Here is a 20,550-nt window from a genome sequence, read left to right on the forward strand (position 1 = left end):
AATCACCCAAATTTTGCATTATGTTTAATGTAGAGTCAGAATTTGAATCTAGGCTCAGAAGCCTTCAAAATGTGTGCCCTTGTCTCCATATGATGCTGCAGAAAAGGATGCCTGCTATAACATACCAGAAAGGTGAAGAAAAGCCTATTAAAATACCTTCCAAAGGACCTGAAATACTCACAACACAAATTCTGAATAGACCAAATAATGGAGTATAGTCAAAGATAAAGAGAAGACCAAGGGAAGAATTACAGACTTTTTATGTGGTCTACTCCTGAGTATAGCTCTGTAGCGTCCCCAACCTACCTGGGTCTGTCTGTGCTGGATGGAGATCTGTTTTTGGGAGCTGCAAGAATGTTCTGTATTGCCAGAACCCGTAGAAGAAGGACTGTTTTGCTGAGCCTATAATAAAAGTACATCACCAATCACAGGAAAGTTTTGAATCTTTCTCCAAAATGTGTATGAATAGAAACAATTACCTCTTTATAGAACAAACCCTTGTAATGCAAGTCAGGAATCATGACCAAGAAGAAAATAAAACACGTTAAATATGAAAGGCAAAAGCTGGATATAGTACCTTCATGCTTCTGAAGGCAGGCTTTAAATATCAAATGCTTATGAATAATTTCATATGTAAATTACAGAGAGTAGATAGTTGTTTCTATAATTTGCTTTTTTTTTTCATTTATGTTTCAATGTGCCCTTTGTCAGAAAGGCTGAGCGGCATATACAATACAGGGGACACATAGTCCAAGCAGAAGGGACTGGGAGTGAAGTTAGAAATGACTCTGCTGTTAAGAGCACTTGCCGCTTACCCAAGACCTGGGTTCAGTTCTCAGCAGCCACACCAGGGGGCTCATTACCACCTCTAACTCCAATTCTCGGAATCTGACACCCTCCTCTCCCCTGGTTATCTGCACAAACTCACACAGGTGTGTGGTGTGCACACACATACTGACCAGGAGTAAGCGAATGAGCAAGTGAGAGATGAGAGAACAAAAATAAATAAATAAAACTTTAAAAAAGGATTGAAAATATTCAAAAAAGTCTCTTAATTTAAAAATATCCATAAGCACAGAAATATATAAAATTCTGGGTTGTTCTGTGATACTTCTTGCTGATTTGACATATAAACATATTTTGTGTTTTTTGTGTGTGGCATATATATATATATACGTATATATATATATATGTAACATAATTCCGTGGCGGGGGGAGGGAGGGTCAATGTTGAGTATCTTCCTCTATCATTCTCTGCCTTAGTTTTTGAACAGGGTCTCTCAGGTTCTCTGATCTGTAAGACTAGCCTGTCCTGCATGCTCTGGGGATCCTCTTGGCTCTGCCCCCTGGTTCTGTGATTATAGGTGTGCCATACTAGCCTGTATACATGGGTATTAAGGATCTGAACTTAGGCCCTCATGTTCGAACATGGTTTTCTAGCTGAGCCATCTCCCTAGATGGTATTTTAAATTAAATTTTGTGTGTGTGTGGAGGGGTGTCTTTTGTTGTTGCTAGGTTAAGTACTTTACCACTGACTCACAACTACAGCCTGAAGTAATTTTTAAATTTTTATGATTTAGCTGGGTGGTGGTACATGCTTTTAACCCTAGTACTCGGGAGGTGGAAATAGGCAGATCTCTGAGTTTGAGTGAGTTCCGGGACAGCCAGGACTACACAGAGAAATCCTATCTAGAAAAACCAAAAACCAAACCAAAAGTTGTACGACTTAAGTGTTATATACTTTAACAATTCAGGAATTCATTCACAGTAGCTCCTCGAATCAAAGAACGCCTAACATCATGACTCACCACAAACATAACCAGTAAATATTAGACAGTCTTAGATTTATGAGATAATGAAAATAGAGTTCTGCAAGCTCAGAGAATGTAGTGTTTCCAAGTATGTAAATTTGAGGGTCTTTACTTAGTGGGAGAATATATACGGTTAGCATACACAAGGCCTTGGGTTCAATGTCAAGCACCACAGAAGTGAAGTAAGAGAAAGAGGCTGGAGAAGAGGAGGAAGAAAATGGCAATTTCTTCCCGCAACTTCTCTCTGTTCTTTTATTATTGCTCCTCCTACTATTTTCGACATTCTACAACTACCGTCTATTCAACAATCCCTGTGAGCGACATGCTTTGATGGCAATGTAACACATTAAAAAAGCGTGGACATGGTGCTGCACTGCTGCATACCTCTGTCCCGGCACTCAGGAGGCAGAGTCTGAGATCAAGGTCAGCCTGGTATACAAAGCAAGTTCCAGGTTAGCCAGGAGATCTTGTCTCAAAAACAAACAGACACACAAACAAAACCAAGAGGCTGGCTGCGCAGATGACTCAGTTGGTGCCTGCCATGCAAGCATAAGAACTAAAGTTCATCACGTGTAAAAGCTGCGCATGGATGGTGGTATGTACCTGTAATGCTAGCACCAGAGGGCAGGGAAAAAAGACATCTACATCTACAGAGTTTGTCAATCAGTCTAGCTAACTGGTGACCTTCAGGTTCAATGACTCATTTAGCTTAAAGTGACTGCTCAATAGTAATAGTTATATCTAACACAGTAGTAGGAACAACCATAAAAGAATATATAATAATCGATAAAACTGACATTTTCCCCCTCCTCTTCTTCCCCAACCTCTTACGCCTTCTATCAAAAAAAAAAAAAAAAAAAAAAGTGGAAAAGTAATTGCGGAACAACATCCAGTGTCACTTTCCGGTCTCCATATGCACCAACACATAAACCTGTGTACACACACAAACACGCATATACATGCACAAAAACTCCTATAAAGTAAGGGTCATTATTTTTAGAGATACGGAAAAATGAAGTCGAAGCCAGCACTTAGGAAAGGTGACCAAGCTGCTTCAATGGAGTGATTAGAACTGGGAGCTGTATGCATCCACAGTAACCACTGTCTACGAAAAAGAGTAGAATATTATTAACAAGCTAAAGAATTTATATGCACAATTTCATTTAGGTACTGCTATGGCCTTACAAGACAGGCAGTATCATTATGCCTCATTTTTGATGATGATGATGATGATGATGATGATGATGATGATGTGTCTATAAGATTCCAGGGACCTGGAGTTACAGGTGTTTGTGAGTTGTCTGATGTGGGTATCTGAAACTAAACTCTGGTCTTCTGCAAGAATAACAGTGCTCGTAACCACTGAGTCATCACTCCAACCCACATTGTACCTGGTCTACAAACACTCCTTTTATGGATTCATGTCATAGTAATTTTTTTTTTTAGTACTTGTAATATCTCAGCACAAGACTAAGGACTAATAGCACATGACCGAAGGAAATAAAGACAATCCACACCTTATTCTGCCTAAGGGGAGCTTATAAATTAAAAGGAAAATCTATCTAGTGGTCAGGCCTATAATCCTAGCTACTTGAGAGGCTGAGGCAGGAGAATCACAAGTTCACGGCCAATCTGAACAATTCAGTCTCACCCTATCTCAGAATAAAAAGAGAAAAATGAGGGATGGGAATATACTCAATTGTTGAGCATTCACTTAGTAAGTTACAAGGCCCTAGGAGCAATATCCAACAATGAGAGAAAAAGCAGGCACTTCATAAAAATTGTTGGAACAAACTGATGACTGAGTACAGTAGCTCATGCCTGTAACCCCAGTTTATGGGAGGCTAAAGTTCATGAGTTCAGGGTCATTTTCATTCAAGAGGGCCAAAAGGGACTACATGGGACCATTTCTTAAAAACAAAACAATCTAGCCAGGTGTAATCTCAGCACTCAGGGAGGCAGAAGCAGGCAGATCACTTAGTTCAAGGCCAGTCTGGTCTACAAAGAGAGTTCAGGACAAGCCAAGCCTACACAGAGAAACCCTGTCTCAAAAAAACAAAAAAATAAACAAAAAAGAAAAGAAAAGAAAAGAAAAGAAAGAAAGAAAGAAAGAAAGAAAGAAAGAAAGAAAGAAAGAAAGAAAGAAAAAAAAAAAGAAAAAACAAAATTTAAAACAAACAATCTAAATGGTGGTGGTGGTGGTGGATGCTTTTAATACCAGCACTCAGGAGGCAAGGCAGTTCAAGGCCAGCCTGGTCTAGAGTGAGTTCCAGAGACTGCCAGGACTACACTAGAACCCTATCTCCCAAAAAAACAAAACAAAACACCAGCAACAATAAACTTAAGAAAGACAAGTCAAACAAGCCAAGCACAGTGGTACATGCTGCAATTCTAATACTTCGTGGGTAAAAGCAAGAGGACCAAGAAGTTCAAGGTCATTCTTAGCTACACAGACAGCCCGGACCAACCTGGAATACGTGAGACCTGTTCTCAGGGGAAAGGGGAACAGAGAAGAGATTATAACTATAATGTCATCAACTCCAGAGGCAAAAACAGGAAGGTCAGGGGTTCAAGACTTATCTGGGCTTGTCTTAGGGGTAGGGTGCTGCTACAGAAAGAGGTAGGTAGACCAGTAAGGTAGAATTAAGAGTTCAAAGGCAAACTTCTGACATTACAGTCAACTGATTTTTGACAGGGGTGACAATTCAGTCACAAAAGTGCTGGGGCAATTAAATATCTACCCACAAAAGAATAAAGGTAAATTCTATTCCCTGAATCGCTCAAAATTTAAAACAAAATACACAGCAGACTTAAATGCAACAGCTAAAAGTGTGACGTACTAGAAGAAAATATAGAACTAAAATTTTATGACCTTGCCTTCTTAGATAAAACCAAAAGCATAAGGAACAGAAGGGAAAATGGGTATTTTGGACTTTTTTCTAAATCAAAAACTTCTGTACTTCAAAAGACACCATGTGGGCTAGAAACAGAGTTAAGAGTATGTGTGGCACGCATGCATGTTACATGATACCTTTTTTTTGGGGGGGGGGGGGGGCGGGGGGAATTTTGGTCTTTGTCCAGAGGTTGAGTACAGCCTCTGGGTCCACATGATACTAAGGCAGGAAGGGAAGTATACTAAGGTAAATTACTCCAAATGGATTATATAGCGAAATCTAGAGATTGGCTCAAGCCTCATGTACGCTAGGCACACTCTGCCATAGAACCACACCCCCAACCAAGTGTATTATTATATTAGAATGAAGGTTAGCAAGAGACCAAGCTATTCAAACTGCATTGAAGCAAAACAAAAGATGGCAGTGAAAGAAATTAAGCCAGAGAAAGCCAGGGGCACAGAGTGGCAAGACTTGAGGGACTGGTGGAACTCATAGAAAGCACAGACCAAGGAAAAACATGGTGGATCTGATACTGTATCAGGAGAACTGAAGCGATTAAAAAGAGACCTATGTGTTTACTAGAATTTAGAATATGACAGCAATGTCACAGGGGAGGAGAGAATGTCAAGACTGAAAGTAAACTATTCTTACAGGAAGAAAAATATTCACTATGAACTCATCAGAAAGTCAAAGTAAAACGTAAGAAGACTGGAAGTGGAAGATAAAGATGCTAGACAACACTATAGTTTTGACTTTCAGAACAGGGAAACAGTCCTTCAAACATTAAATCAGCTTGTGAATACAAGCATTCAGATACCAGAAAATTTACCCGGGATTGATTTAGGGTAGCCAAATATTGGAAAATATGGAAATGTCTGTCAAGAACATACTAAGAAATTCTAAAGGTGGAATACTACATATTTGTTTTGCAAACACTTGAGGTCCACATCTAAAAACAAAAAGACACCAGACAGATAAAGGAAGGACTCTCAGGTTAATAATGACTATAGTATAATGACTTCTGTGAGCTTAACTTTTCTTTCATCAAACTCAGGACCTTGCATGGTGATGGATACACACATATATGTATGTAAATGTTTAGAAGATGCATCAGAATTATTCAACTCAACCTCCTGGGAGCTGGCCTATATAAAAGGGAAGGGAATAAGTGTGGGAGGTGGGGGGGGGCTTCAGCTTTTAATATAAGCATTAATTTTTCTTAAAGACTGAAAATACTTGATGGTACTGGCTAAGGTAGACATGAGGTTACCATGCAATTCTAATGCCAATTTCTGTATGCCCCATGTCTGGTTGCAAATCTTGTTCTGAGAATCTCCTGTATCAATAATGTATAAAATCTGCTCTTCAATTGTGTCCTGAAATGCCAATAAAGCAGCTTATAGCCAGTCTCTGAGCAGGGGAGAGAATAGGCCAGGAGTTCCTGCCTGGGAAGGAAGAGTTAGAAGAGGAAATAGGGAATTCAGCCATGGGCAGAGGTTTAAGAGACATCAGAAGGAGCTGGAGCAGGAAATCTACAAAGTGCAAGTATCTTTGGATGTATGCTTGGAGGAAACCAGATTAGCTTAGAAGGTTAAGAATAGAGTAATAACTGCTCAGTTATTGTGTTGTGAAGCTTATTATTAAACAAATATAAAAGTCTCAAATTATTTGTGTGACAGGTAAAGAGAGAAACTGAGAAACAAACACAGTTTTGTAAAAATAACTTTTAACATTTTGGTACCCAGTGTTGGGCAGAATTTACACAAATCAACCCAGAGGGCCAAACCGTTAAAAGTTAATTTTATAAAAACTGTGTTTGTTTCTTAGTTTTTTCTTAACCCTGCTATCACACAAATAATTGAGACTCATTTATATTTGTTTAATAATAAACTTCACAGCACAAAAACTAAATAGTTATTAATCTATTCTTAACCCTCCAAACGAATTCAGCTTCCTCCCGGCATACACCACAGAGATATTTGTACTTTGTAGATTTCCCTGTTCCAGCTCTTCTCTCCTGATGTCTACAGGACCTCGGCGGATGGTCTTCTAACCCTTCCTCCCCAGGCTGGCAGGAACTCCAGCCTTATTCTCTCCCCTGCTCTGACACTGACTGTAAACTGCTTGATTGGCATATCAAGGCACAACTGAGGAGCAGAGTTTATACAACATTGAGACAGGAGATTCTCAGAACAAGGCTTGCAACCAGACACGGGGCATACAGAAATTGGTGTTTGAATTACCTTATGTCTACAGGCTAATTCTCAGTTATGGTATATGGATATATTGTCTTACTATTTTGTACTTTTTGGGTATTTTTCCAATTTCTCAGAATGAATTTCCTATAATGGTGGTAAAGATGGGAATTCTGCACATGTTGAAACGCTACAGTAGTTTGATGGTAAAGTTTTTAAAAATAATTTACTTTATGTGTATTGGTATTTTGTCTGCAGGTATGTCTGTAGGAGGGTATCATATCTTATAGTTATAGTCAGTTGTGAGCTGCCATGTGGGTGCTCGGATTTGAACTTGAAAGAGTCAGTGCTCTCAATCCCTGGCCCACCTCTTCAGCCCCAGTGCTAAATTTTTATAGAAAATATTTCTTTAAAAATTATCCACAATGAGGTAGGTGTGGTGGCACACACCTTTAATCCCAGCACTCAGGAAGGCAGAGGCAGGGAGATTTCTGTGTGTTCAAGGCCAGCCTGGTCTACAAAGTGAATCCAGGACAGCCAGGGATACACAGAAAAAAAGCTGTCTTGAAAAACCAAAATAAACAGATAGATGGATGGATGGACGGACGGATGGATAAAATGGTAACAAAAGAGAAGAAGGAGAAGGGCAATGGGAGAATGGATTCTTCAGTGAAATGCCTAGCATTCAGGAATAAAGACTGAGTTAATGACCCACTTGGGTGCAAGCTGGGAGAGATGGCACATGCCTTTAATCCCAGCACTCAGGGAGACAGAGGCAGGCAGACTGCTCAGAGTTCAAGGCCAGCCTGGTCTACAAAGTGAGTCCAGGACAGCCAAGGTTACACAGAGAAACCCTGTCTCAAACACCAAACCAAACCAAACAACAACAAAACCTGGGTGCAGCAGTATACCCAATCTACACACACAGACCTACACACATACACACTCATGTGCATTATACCCACATACAGATGAACAATTTTTTCATAAAGAGACACTCCTACACAGTTTTAAAAGAACTTTCAAAGAAACAACAGCTTGGCACTAAGAATTTTAAAAGGCTGGAAAAATGGCTCAGTGGGCAGAGTGCTTCCTTGCAAGCATGAAGATGAAGTTAAGTAGAACATGTCTGTAAGCCCACTGCTGGGGAAGAAACAAGTGGATACTGGAAACTCACTAGCCTGTGTTTTGAGACTGCCTTAAAATAGGAGAGTGGGTGGATGGGTAGGTAGGTAACATAGTCAAGAAGACTTCCTAAAATCAACCCTAGTCTTTTCATGTTCTCATATGGTCTGCATGACCATATATGCAGACAGAGAATTAAAAAGAGAGAGATCCAGTAGACGTTGACAACAAGAATTACTTAACTCAATGAAAACTAATTCATCGACTAGAGCTGCTTCTCTTGGTGAATTCAATAAAAATCTTTGGCTTCTGCAATGCCCAACAATGAAATAATCACAACATTTTAAGTTCCTTGTTTTTAAGTCCTAGAACAATTTATGCAAGAAAAAGGTCTCAATAATAGCTGAAATAACAAATTGATACACATAATGTAAGGCTGGGTGAACAGTATAATTATGTTGAATGTACCCTTCATGATGGGGAAAATGGAACTTTTTAAAGATTGATTACTGAGCAGGAGAGATGGCTCTGTGGTTAAGAACACTGGCTTCTCTTCCAGAGGATCTGGGTTCAATTCCTAGCACCCACATGGCAGCTCACAACCATGGTTAATTCCAGTTCCAGGGGATCCAATGCCCTCTTCTGTCTTCTGCAGGCATTACATGCATGTGGTGCACATTCATACAATCAGACAAAACATTCGTACACATGAAGTATAAAAACATCTTTAGCTGGGAGTGGTGGCTCATGCCTTTTACCCCAGCACTTGTGTGGCAGAGGCATGGCAGATCTTTGAGTTTGAGGCCAGCCTTGTCTACAGAGACAGCCTAGGCTACACAGAGAATCCTATTGCAGGGAAAAAACAGTAAATAATAAATAAAGATTGATTACATAAGAGACATTTGATTTGAAGCAAAAGTGAAAATCTCAACACAATTCAGAAAACCTAAAATACAATCTGTCAGCAGTGTCTACCCATTTAGAAAGCTTAAAAGAACTTGCATTTTCCCCACTGCAAGAAGGCCTTATGAGTTGTGTAAATGTAGTATTTTTACAATTTAAACGATTATATACTTATGATTTAACATTTCCTATTTTAAACATAAAATTCTAAATAATAATTTAAGATCCATCTTTGGGTTTGACATATAGTTCAGTAAGAGAGTGCTTGCCTAACAAGATGAGACATAGCCAGGTGTGGGGACACGGACCTCAGTCCTAGGAAGGAGAGACAGGCGAATCTCAATTACATGATAAAACCCTGTCTCAACCCCCACATGTCCCCCCAAAAAATGAGGCATGATTCAACTTCAATCAACACAAAAAAAACAGAAGATGAACTTTGAATTTTTGTCATCTGTTTTTATGAACATAGACAATTTTTATTGTTAGCACATATATAACTTCTCTTATTGTGATATAGCATTCCAACATATAAATGTATTATAATTCATTTAACCAATCACTTTATGAAGAATAGCCTTTTTCATGCAACGTATTAATTATAATACGTTCCTATTACAGTAAACTCCACAGAACACTGGAGGTATATATGAAACAGTTTTAACCTGGCAGCTTACAATCCATAGTTAGGCACAACACATTATACTGCAGCTAAGCTAGTGCTTTGAGTAAACCTCACGGGGGCCTAAGAGCTAGATAGGGGAAAAGTAGACAGAGGAATTACTTCATAGTGTGGTCAGGCTGGGATTCATAATGTAGACTCCACTGAAACAGACACCAGACTGAGGCAACAGCAGGCCCACTGACATCTTAGAGGAGGTGATACAGACCTCTAATTCTGGAACTCAGGGAGAGGAGGCAGGAATTTAAGGTTAGCCTTGGCTACACAGTAAGTTTAAAGCTAACCTAGGATACCCAAGACTGTTTCACAACCTCCACCCCTAAAAGTGCAAAGGCTTTCCATAAGAACAAAGCTGGTAGTACTTAAAAAACAAAGTGGTCAGTGTGGATGTGTCCCAGTAAGAAAAGCAGAGAGGAATAAGACATGGGGGAGGGAACAAGCTGGGCAGGGCCATTTTAGGACTTTTAAAACAGAGAAGGCACATATGGATTTGGGGTTTACTACCACTGGGTGTTACTGAGAAAAATTAAAAGGAACAAATATAGAGGAAAGGAATCCAGTTGGGCTGAAATCTCAATAGGGGATAAGAATTTCGGCTACAACAGTAAACAGAATTAAGTAGTAACAGAATTCAGAACATATTATGAAGGTAAAATCAGTAAGACTGTTTTGGATATGGGGTGAAATACAAAGAGATAAGAATGAATGTTTTTAGCCAGAAATAGAGCAAAGAGCAGGCCATCCTGAGATGTGTAAAGCTGAAGGAGAAACAAGTGCTGAGTGGGCATTAGAGTGCTGAAACACACTGAAATCTAATGCGCCTATTGGAAAGGAAAGGAGATGACTGGAGGCAACTGACTACACAGGTCTGGAATTCAGGGCAGAGACAGAGCTGCCTACAGACAGAAACTTGAAGGTCTTTTGTATACAGGTGCCAGGCTTTAATGGCAAACTAGGTAAGATTAAGTAGAAAATGGAGGCAGATAAAAGAATCGTTAGCCTGAGCTCTACCACATTCTACTGTGTACAGAGAGAAGTGAGGAAAGCCCGTGATGGGACCTATGCTACACGTGTGCTGGCTAACAATCTGTGCTGGATGACTTCTGACCTTTGACCACCAGATTTAGCAATATGGAAATCGTACACTTAGGAACCTCCAGATTTTTGTAATTACAAATAGGATTAGGAGCACTGACTGTTCTTCCAGAGGTCCTGAGTTCAATTCCCAGCAACCGCATAATGGCTCAAAACCCTCTATGGTGAGAGCTGGTGTCCTCTTCTGGCGAGCGGGTGTACATGCAGGCAGAACATTGCATAAATAATAATAATAATAATAATAATAATAATAATAATAATAATAATAATAAATCTTAAAAAAAGAAACAGGAGCTGGCTCAGTAGTTAAAGAGCACTTGGTACTTTTGCAAAGGACCTGGGTTTGGTTCCCAGCACCCATCAGGTGGCTCACAGATCTCTCTAACTCCATTTTCAGAAAATCTGACGCCCTCTTCTGACCTCCAAGGGCACCAGGCACAGATGTGGTGCACAGACATGCGTACAGGCACAACACTCATACACACACTACATAAATCTAAGAAATAACACAATACATCTTTGTAGTCTTGTAGGAACGGAATTTCTAAACTCAAAAGATATATAAACTTAACACAAATATAGTGTCAATTTCTCTAAATAATTGCACCAATTAATTTCTAGTCAATACAAAGCTGTGGATGTCTTTAAACTAAAATCTAAGCAGATAAATAACAATTTGTTTTTTAAAAATTTATTAATTTTTACTGTATGTGTATGAGTGTATTGTGTGCATGTCTATCTGTGCACCACATGGGCCTGGTGCCCTCTGTGGCCACAAGAGGGCATTGGATCCCTTAGAACTAGAGTTGCAGAGGGCTATGAGCTGCCATGGGGGTGCTTGGAATCAAACCCAGGTCCTCTGCAAGAGTAACATGTACTCTTAACCTATTAAATCATCTCTCCAGCCCAAATATAAATTTCTTAATCCTTGTTAAAAGTTATCTTCGTAGCCAAGCATGGTGGTGCATACCTCTAATTCCAGTAGTTGGGAAACAGACACAGAAGAACCTCTGAGTTCAAGGCAGCCTGGTCTACATAGTGAGTTCCAGGGCTACAGAGAGAGACTCTGCCTCCAAAGACAAAAAAAAAAAAAACAAAAAAGTTATCTTCTAATTCTGTAGTTCTTTATGGCCCAAGTTGGCGGTTATTAGGCATTTAGCTTTTTCTTTCCCATAAAGCCACCTTTGTCCTTCTCTGCCTATCTTTACTGGTTTACAATACTTGCCTGACTCTTTCACTTTTGTTACTAAGAAGCAAAGATAAGGAGAACTATATCAAAGCACCTGGCTTTAAGGCTTTATACATTTGAAATATTTTCTTCTTCTTACATGACCTCTTGGTTACTCTGCAGCATGAGAATCGTCTATCTAGGCCTGACAGCCTAAAAGTACTACTGGCAGGACCAAGTAGGCTGCCCTTCTAATGTACCCATGCCACACTCAGAGACCAATATCCTTTCGTTTACATTAGGGAACAGCAAGAATGCTGATCAAAATTGTGTGCATTTAACTATGTGCCGATCACACAGTGGTTACACACTAAGTATGTACAGAATAAACAAAGCATCCTCTGGAACTGGAGGCAACTCATACGGCAATCAAGGAAGGAAAGCAGGCTCAACAGATGGTTTAGCAGGTAAAGTACTTGCCACAGAAGCACAGAGTTTAAGTTTTAAGTTCAGATCCCCAGCACTCATACAAAAAGCCAGGCATGGCAATATAAACTCACACTACAATCCAAGCAGTGAAAGAAATACTTAAAAAAAAATATTTTCCTGTTCTTGAGACAAAGCTACAATAGTGCTAAGAAAGTATTCCATAACATCAGGGCAACCTGACTGAGGCATCTGTCATTCAGCTCATGGCCAGGGTTGATATGACTGCTCTGGCCAGCCATGACAGTGTCCCTTTCTTCCATGCCCACTCCACATGAATTACTCCCAAAGCAACACTTAGTTGAAGAGAGGCACCTTCCTCAAACTTCCAAACAAGCTTTCAAGAAGTATTTCAAATAGTACATGACTCCCTAACCCAGCTAATTCTTTGTTATTATGTCCTTTCCGTAAGACACCCAACATGGGGCTGCAGAGATATATCAGTCGTCACTGGCTGCTCTTTCAGGACACAGGTTTCGACTTAGCACCTCCAATCAAGTAACTCACAACTATCTATAACATTCACGTCTGGCCCTGTGAGCACCAGGCAGGCACATGATACATACACTAACATACAGGCAAACAGATAAAACTGAAAAGACACCTAACACTTCAGTGCTTTTTCAGACAGAACTGCATGTGGGTTAACAACTCATGGAACAGACAGCCAGGTATTCTAACTACAGAAAACAAACAAGAGGCAAAAATGGAGTTGGTGGTGACTTCTTTTTCAATACATCGAGTGGACTGGCTGGATATCCACAGGTGGTACATCCCTCTAACTCCAGCACTCAAAAAGCTAAAGCAGGATTGCCTCAAGTTTGATGTCAGCCAAGGCTACACAGTGAGTTTCAGACTAGCCTAGGCTACAATGAGGGGGTGGGGAGGGGTGGGGAGAAAACAAAACAAAAATAAAAACCTTTAAAATGGAACAACAGAGCCAACTTGTACATCACGCCTCCCTCGGCAAAAACAGACAGTTGACATAACACAAAACTAAGAAAAATAACAAATTTTCTTTTAAATTACATTATGGTAAATTACATGGAGTCAAGATTTTATACCATTTGACTTCCTCTTTCTTTGTTCTCTCTCTGTTCTAGAGACAGTATTCTCATGTAGCCCAGGCTGGCCTCAAACTTAGTATATAGTCAAGGATAACCTTCAACTTCTGATTCTTCTACTCTCACCTCTCTGGCACTGTGACTGCCAGCAAGCACCACCGTGTGCAGTTCTGTGTGGTACTGGAACTGAAGCTGGGCATCATGGGTGTGAGGCAAGCACTCTGCCACCTAACAGGCACCCTCAATCTGAATACATACTCTTTAAAGAGAAAGAAAGAGGAGCTGGAAAGATGGCTAAGCAGTTTAGAGCATTTGATGCTCTTCAGAAGGAAGACTTGAGTTCACTTCCCAGCACATACACCAGGGAGGCTGACAATTAACTGTAACTCTAGCTCCAGGGATCTGACACCCCCTTCTGGGCTCCATGGGCACCAACACACTAGTATACATACACACATACAGGCACACACATATGCATAATTTTTTTAAATCCTTATTTGAAAAAAGTTCAAGTGAGCAAACAGAACATTCCTTTTAAAAAGTAACATACAATACTCAAGACTGAAAAGGCAAGAGAGTTGATAGTCTACATATACAGGGGAACGCCTGCTTTATAATGCCTGCCTACAGAATAAAATATACAATCAAATATTACTTTGGGTAAACATTAGGTGTAATTTGGTCATTTTCAGATGATGAAACTGTCTACAATGGAATCTGTACTTTCTTCATTTTCTGTAACCTAAGGACACGTGCTCCTTCCCTTGTATACTCAAGACTTTGGCAGAGCAGCCTGTCTTTAGAACTTCAGCACAGGGACTACGTGAAACACCATCCATGCCTCTGAGTAAGAAGAGCTGGAAAGGCGGCACAGCAGACAAGCGATTGTACTGTTCTTACAGGATCAAGTTTATTCTCAGCGCCCATGCTGCATGGCTCATAACCAACTGCAACTCTAGCTCCAGGGGAGCCAACACTCTCTTCTAGACTCTGTAGATACTCACTCACATGTGTGCATACCTACACATAGGCGCACACACATATACATGCAATTTTAAAAGTAAATCTAAACATTTTAATTGAAAATATTTTTAAACAATAAAAGAAGAGAAAATATCATCCACTCTATTAAAATAAGAAATCCAGAAGAGTAAACATCTTTAAGCATGCTGCCTTATACTCACAGAGACGAAGGTAAAGCAGAGGCCAGCTCCCCGCGGTGCTAACTGCTCCGTGTCAAGACGAGGTTTTGCTAGCATCACTGACATGAGGGTTGGCAGAGCGGACTGCTCTTCTAAAGCCTCCTTTGCCACACTGCCATCTAAACCATACAGGGGCTGTTCTACTCGACGCTGAAAAATAAAATTAAAAAAAAAAAAAAAAAAGAAAAAAAAAAAAAAGAAAAAAGAAAACCACATGTGATGTGAGAAACATAATCTGAATGCTTATAAACATGCACCATGTTAGAATAGGTACTACAAGATGTATGATCTAAAACACCAATCATCTGTGAAAACACAGAATGAAACAACACCATCACTAACTTCACATTTGAGTAAACACCTTACTCAGATTACATAAAAACATTCTAATAACTTCAAAGAAATCTAAATGTACCATTACTTTGTACTGTTTAGTGAGTCATCTCCATAATACTCTCAACCTTACACAGGAATGTTACTTCTTTCCTACAATTAAAATAACTGCTGCATGCTTTATGACAAGAGTTTACTGTACTCTGAATTCTACTCTCACTATATCTCACATGAAGAAAATCTAAACTAAATGCAAGTAGAGCAAGCAGAGGACAGGGAAGGAGAAACATGCCACAAGAGTGTGTAGTTTACTCCAGAAATGGAAGGAAGGTTAATTATTAGCAAATCTCATAAAATAATTCATTACATTAATGGTAGAAAAAATCATGATTCTTCTCTTTGGATCATAAAATCAATTTGTATACTATCAGCCAACTTTTTAAAAGAAAAAAATAGAAATATTCCATTTTAATACCTAAATTACTATTTTCTCAAAAGTCACTAAAAATATTACTAACAGTACTATTGTAGAGACCCTTCATTAAACCTGAAACAGGCAGAGTAATGCACGTAATACAGAAAATTTAGCCAATGTGATATAAACACTGAAAAATATTTAAAAGTGTCATTTTTAATGACATAAATATTCACAAAGGAAACCAAACAAACTAGCCAAAAAAACTTCAGTAAGATAGACAAATAAAAGCTACATAACAAAAAGTCAACAGCATTGCTATACATCAAGTATCATCAGCAAGTAACAGGAAAAAAAAACCACATTCAAAGTGACAAAACACCACCAAAAACCATGTAAAATGCTATGAAAATATAAGAAAACTAAACAGTTTCACAGATGAACAAAAAAGACAATCTAAGTAAGTTGTGGAAGCACAGGCCTTTGATCCCAGCACTGGGCGGCTGAGGCAGGCAGATCTCCCTGAGTTAGTGGCCAGCCTGGTCTACATGGTTACCTGGAGAAGAGCCAGCGTATGTGGAGAGATCCTGTCTCAAAAATCAAATAAACCAATTCTACACAGTGATATTCTGTTCCTGAATTCAAAATGCACCAATTTCAAATTTCTCTAAAACCGTTAGAGTTTTTGCTTATTTTGCTCTAGGCCTTGGAGGGGAGGGGTAAATTCTCACTGGCTTTTTTTTTTTTAGAAGGTTGTATTATGGGCTTACATGAAAGTTAGTCACCTACTGTTTAATAAAGACTATCAGGGAACCCTCAGTACATAACAAAACATATTACAAAAATATTTTCAAAATGACATTCCTATAATCCCAACTCCTGCGATGAGGCAGGAGGGTCACTGAATTCAGTTAGCCTGAGTAACATGGGTGATAACATCCCAAAATGTTTATTTACTCATTTATATATTTTTAAAAGTTGTGGTGGCAAAAGCAAAAAACTCAGAAACAAATCCACATAATGTGAATACATAATGTGATATCATAGTAAAGTGAAGGTATTTATAAAATTGGCACACCATTTCTGGAGTTATACAATCACCTTTCATCTCTGTCACATATAAAATTATAACAAGAAAACATGAACAAACGCTGCTGTCTCTTACATCTGGGGACGCAGGACGTGTGTGTGTGTGTGTGTGTGTGTGTGTTTGACTCACTAGGGTATCAAGGAACTGTAATGCAAGTTTTGGTTTCTTTGTAAACTCAGTTACGCTACGTAAACATGCTTTTGTTTTAATCCCAAGTGTGGGATTTTAGCTGGGCTATAGTTTGTCCACAGCTGTTAATTATCTCAGCTCTGAGAACATAAACTTGAAGGCCAAGAAAGAGAAGTGGTGGCATGCAGTACGTTTGGAGAGAGCAAAGATGGTGTGGCAGTTTGGAGTAGTGGGTACAGCAGCTTGGAGAAGACTGCTGGCTGCATTTGCTGTTGCCAGAGATTGGTAGAACCATAAAAGAACCCCCTGACCCTAAACAGCAGGGGGAAGCAAAGGGGTCTTCTCTCCCCACTAACCTTCTCTCTCCTATGTAGGGTTGAGAGATTGGAAGGAAGGTTGAGGGTTAAACACCCCAAATAAAGTAGAGTTTTAAAAAAATAAACACAAGGAATAACTTAAAATGCATAAAATAATAAAGGAAAGACACTTAGTTGAATTTTAAAAGTCAACATAATTTTTTTGAAAGATTCATTTACTTATTATGCCTGCATGTACACCTGCACGTCAGAAAGGGCACCAGATCTCATTATAGCTGGCTATGAGTCACCATGCAGTTGCTGAGACTTGAACTCAGAACCTCTGGAAGAGCATGCAATGTTCTTAACCTCTGAGCCATTTCTCCAGGCCAGTCAACATAAATTTATATTACAGATTTGCAAACATATTTACAACATGCATGACACTGAGTTAGGAATCCTGAAATGTCCTATCTAATATTAAGAAAAAGCAAATATTCCAATAGATCATCAAAAGACACCAAAACTCCTAAGGGAAACTAAAAAGACCATCCAACATATGAAAAGATGTTTAATATCCCTAGTGAAGAAATCAAAGTTAAATCAAGGTATTTTTCTCACTGGGAAGACTGAAAAGACAAAATTCACTATTAGCTGGATATGCAAAAATTGAGAAATTCAAACTGTTGCTGAGTGCAATGGTGCACACCTGTAGTTCCAGTACTCTGGGAGGCAGAGGCAGCTGGATCTTTGTGAGTTCAAAGTCAGCCTGGTCTGCAAAGCTAGTTCCAGGACATCCAGGGTGGTTATACAGAAAAACTCTGCCTTTGAAAAAAGAAAAAGAAAAAGAAACTCAAACTGTTAACAATTTTCTAGAGGGGGAGCGGGTTCTCTATGTAGCCCTGGCTGTCCTGGAACTCCAAGGGCAAGTTGAAAACCAAGCTGGGCCTCAAACTCAGAGATCTAACTATATCTTTGCCTCCCAAATGCTAAGATTACAGGAAGGAATGCCTGGCTTGGAATGATCTTTTTAAATATACTCTTTAACTTAGGAATTACACTGAAGTGTATTTGTGGTTATGAGCCTAGCCTTTAATGGCTGAGCCATCTGGAGGGTGGGCATCTGGAGGATGGATAAAAGGTATATACCTTTTATCCCAGCACTTAGAAAGCAGAGGCAGGAGGATCTCTGTGAGATCAAGGAGGTCAGCAAGTCTACAGAGTAAGTTCCTGGACAGCCAAGGCTACACAAAGAGATCTTCTGTCAGTAACCAAAAAAAAAAAAAAAAAGTATATTCAAAAGCATTAATTCTAATACTACTTATAAATATTTATAGGGCACTGAATAATATAATTGAAATAAGAAAAGCTAGTACAAACATACATGTATATAACCTGAAGGGTCTAAAAATACTTGCCACTGCCTTTGGGATTAAGAGGCTGAGGATTGCCCTGTATATATACTTAGTTATATCCCCCCCCTTATTTATTTATTTATTTATTTATTTATTTATTTATTTATTTATTTTTTGGAGGATTGATCTCAGACAAGTTCTCACTATGTAGCTCTGGCTGTCATGGAATTTACCATGTAGACAAGGCTGGTCTCTAACTCAGAGATCTGCCTGTCTCTGCTTCCTAAGTACTGGTATTAAAGGCGTGGAGTACCACACCTAACTTTCCCCAGATCTAATTGGTGTACCCTAGCCATCAACTTGCTCTACAGCCAAGGCTGGCCTTGAACTTACAATCTTCTTATCTCAGGCCTCTCTCTTATCTAAGCTGAACTATAAGGGCCCAGTTCTAGAAATGGCTGTTTTATAAAGGGCTATATAATCTGTACATATGTTTTATCAGGAAAAATTTCTAAGCCATAAGAATGTGTATTTTAACCCATACCTTATTTTATCTTACTTTTTGTGTACTTTTTAAAGAAAGATTTAATCTTTATACAGTGTTCAGTCTGTCTGTATGCCTGCAGGCCAGAAGAGGACACCAGACCTCATTATACATGGCTATGAGCCACCATGTGGTTGCTGAGCCATCTCCCCAGCCCTCTTACTTTAACCTTTAAAAAAATAGATTTTGTGGCACCAGGGACACCAGACAGGAGCCTAGTATAACTGTAATGAAGATTCACCCAGCAACTTATGGAAACAGATGCAGGAACCCAAACATTAAGTGGGGCTTAGAAAATCCTGTGGAAGACAGTGGGGGAAGGGGAGGATTGAAGGAGCCAAAAGAGTCAAAGACACCACAAAAAAGGCTACAGAATCAAATAACTTGGACCCACAGGGGCTCATGAAAACTGAACTGTCAACCAGAGAGCATGCATGGAATGGATCTAGGCCTTCTGCACATACCTAACAGTTGTGCAGCTGTGTCTTCATGTGGAAGCATGAAGATATTCCTAAAGTGGTAGCAAGGGCTGTCTGACTAATTGCCTGCCTTTGGATCCCTTGCTCCTAACTGAGGCCTTGTCTAGCCTCAAGAGAAGATGCACCTAGCTTTACTGCAACTTCATATACCATGGCCGGTTGATATCCATGGGAGGCTTTCCCTTTTCTGAGGTGTGGAGAAGGTGAGAGGGAAGGACTAGGAAGAGAAGTGGGAAGGGAAGCTGCGATAGGGATGTAAAGTAAATAATTAATTAAAAAAACAGATTTTATTTGTATGGCTGTTTTGCCTACATGCATATATGTGCAGTACATAAATGCCTGTTGGATCCCCTGGTGTTACAAAGTTGCAGGATGGTTATGAGCCACTGTGTGGGTGTTGAAAACAAGTGCTTGTAACTGATTCATCATCTCTCAAGCCCTTTAACTTTTATGACAGGGTCTGGCTATTTAGCACAGGCTAACCTCAAACACATGACCTTCTTGCTTCAACTTCACAACTGCTGGGATTACAGCTGTACACCACAATATCTAGCTACTTAACTATTCATTACAGAAAGTAAAAGTAAAATAAATGTATCAAATGCTGACGAATGAATTTATTTTCCAAAGTAGTATGAGTAACTAGTTCTCCTCTCACACTACCAAATGTAACAGCTTGAGCCTGTGCTCTAGCTGTTCACTCATCACAACACGCCCACTAAGTCAACCGCTCTGCCTACACTACGTTCAGTAAATGCCTACTAAGGTCTAAAGCCTTTAAAGATTTTCTAGACAAAGGCAGGTAGGATGTTTGAATAAATCTTTCCTCAGAAAGCAAATTTAAAGACGTGACATAGGCCAGGACAAAGCTACAAACTTTGATCCCTAGCACCACAGAAAAACATACATGGTTGAGTATATGCCTTTAATCCCTAACAAGTTCCAGGCTAGCCAGGGCAGTATGTAAGACCTTTTATCAAAAACAAACAAACAACAACAAAAACAACTTTTAAAAGGGCAGGATAAATATCTTTAAAGAACAAACATCAAGATTTGATGAAACATCCAGGATCTGCTAGGACAAAACCTAAAAGCAATAACAAATAAAAGAACATCAAAGTCATATATGGCCCTGAGGGTACCTGCAGATACTCAATTCTGATTCCAGGACACCATGGTGTCAAGTAGTGACTGAACCAAAAGCCTACCCAAGCAGAAAGCTCAACAGGCAACACTTTCCACTTGAAGGTGGGCCTCCAATACAGCTCCATACTCTTAGGAAAA

General features: G+C 39.5%; 1 protein-coding gene across 7 annotated transcripts in view; it reads right to left on the reverse strand.

Moving 5' to 3' along the window:
* The window catches only part of Tlk2 (tousled like kinase 2), a 91,817-nt gene that overhangs the window by 40,972 nt on the left and 30,295 nt on the right, over positions 1 to 20,550 (reverse strand). For 5 of the 7 annotated variants that reach the window (XM_021645583.2, XM_021645581.2, XM_060386557.1 and 2 more), the window contains 2 exons: positions 14,608 to 14,775; positions 307 to 402 (listed from right to left, as the gene is read on the reverse strand). In XM_021645583.2, coding sequence (XP_021501258.1) covers positions 307 to 402; positions 14,608 to 14,775 — 264 coding nt within the window. The remainder of the gene's footprint in view (positions 1 to 306; positions 403 to 14,607; positions 14,776 to 20,550) is intronic. The other 2 variants (XM_060386556.1, XM_060386555.1) reach the window with 1 other exon arrangement.

This window comes from Meriones unguiculatus, chromosome 7 (assembly GCF_030254825.1).
Source record: "Meriones unguiculatus strain TT.TT164.6M chromosome 7, Bangor_MerUng_6.1, whole genome shotgun sequence".
NCBI lineage: Eukaryota > Metazoa > Chordata > Mammalia > Rodentia > Muridae > Meriones > Meriones unguiculatus.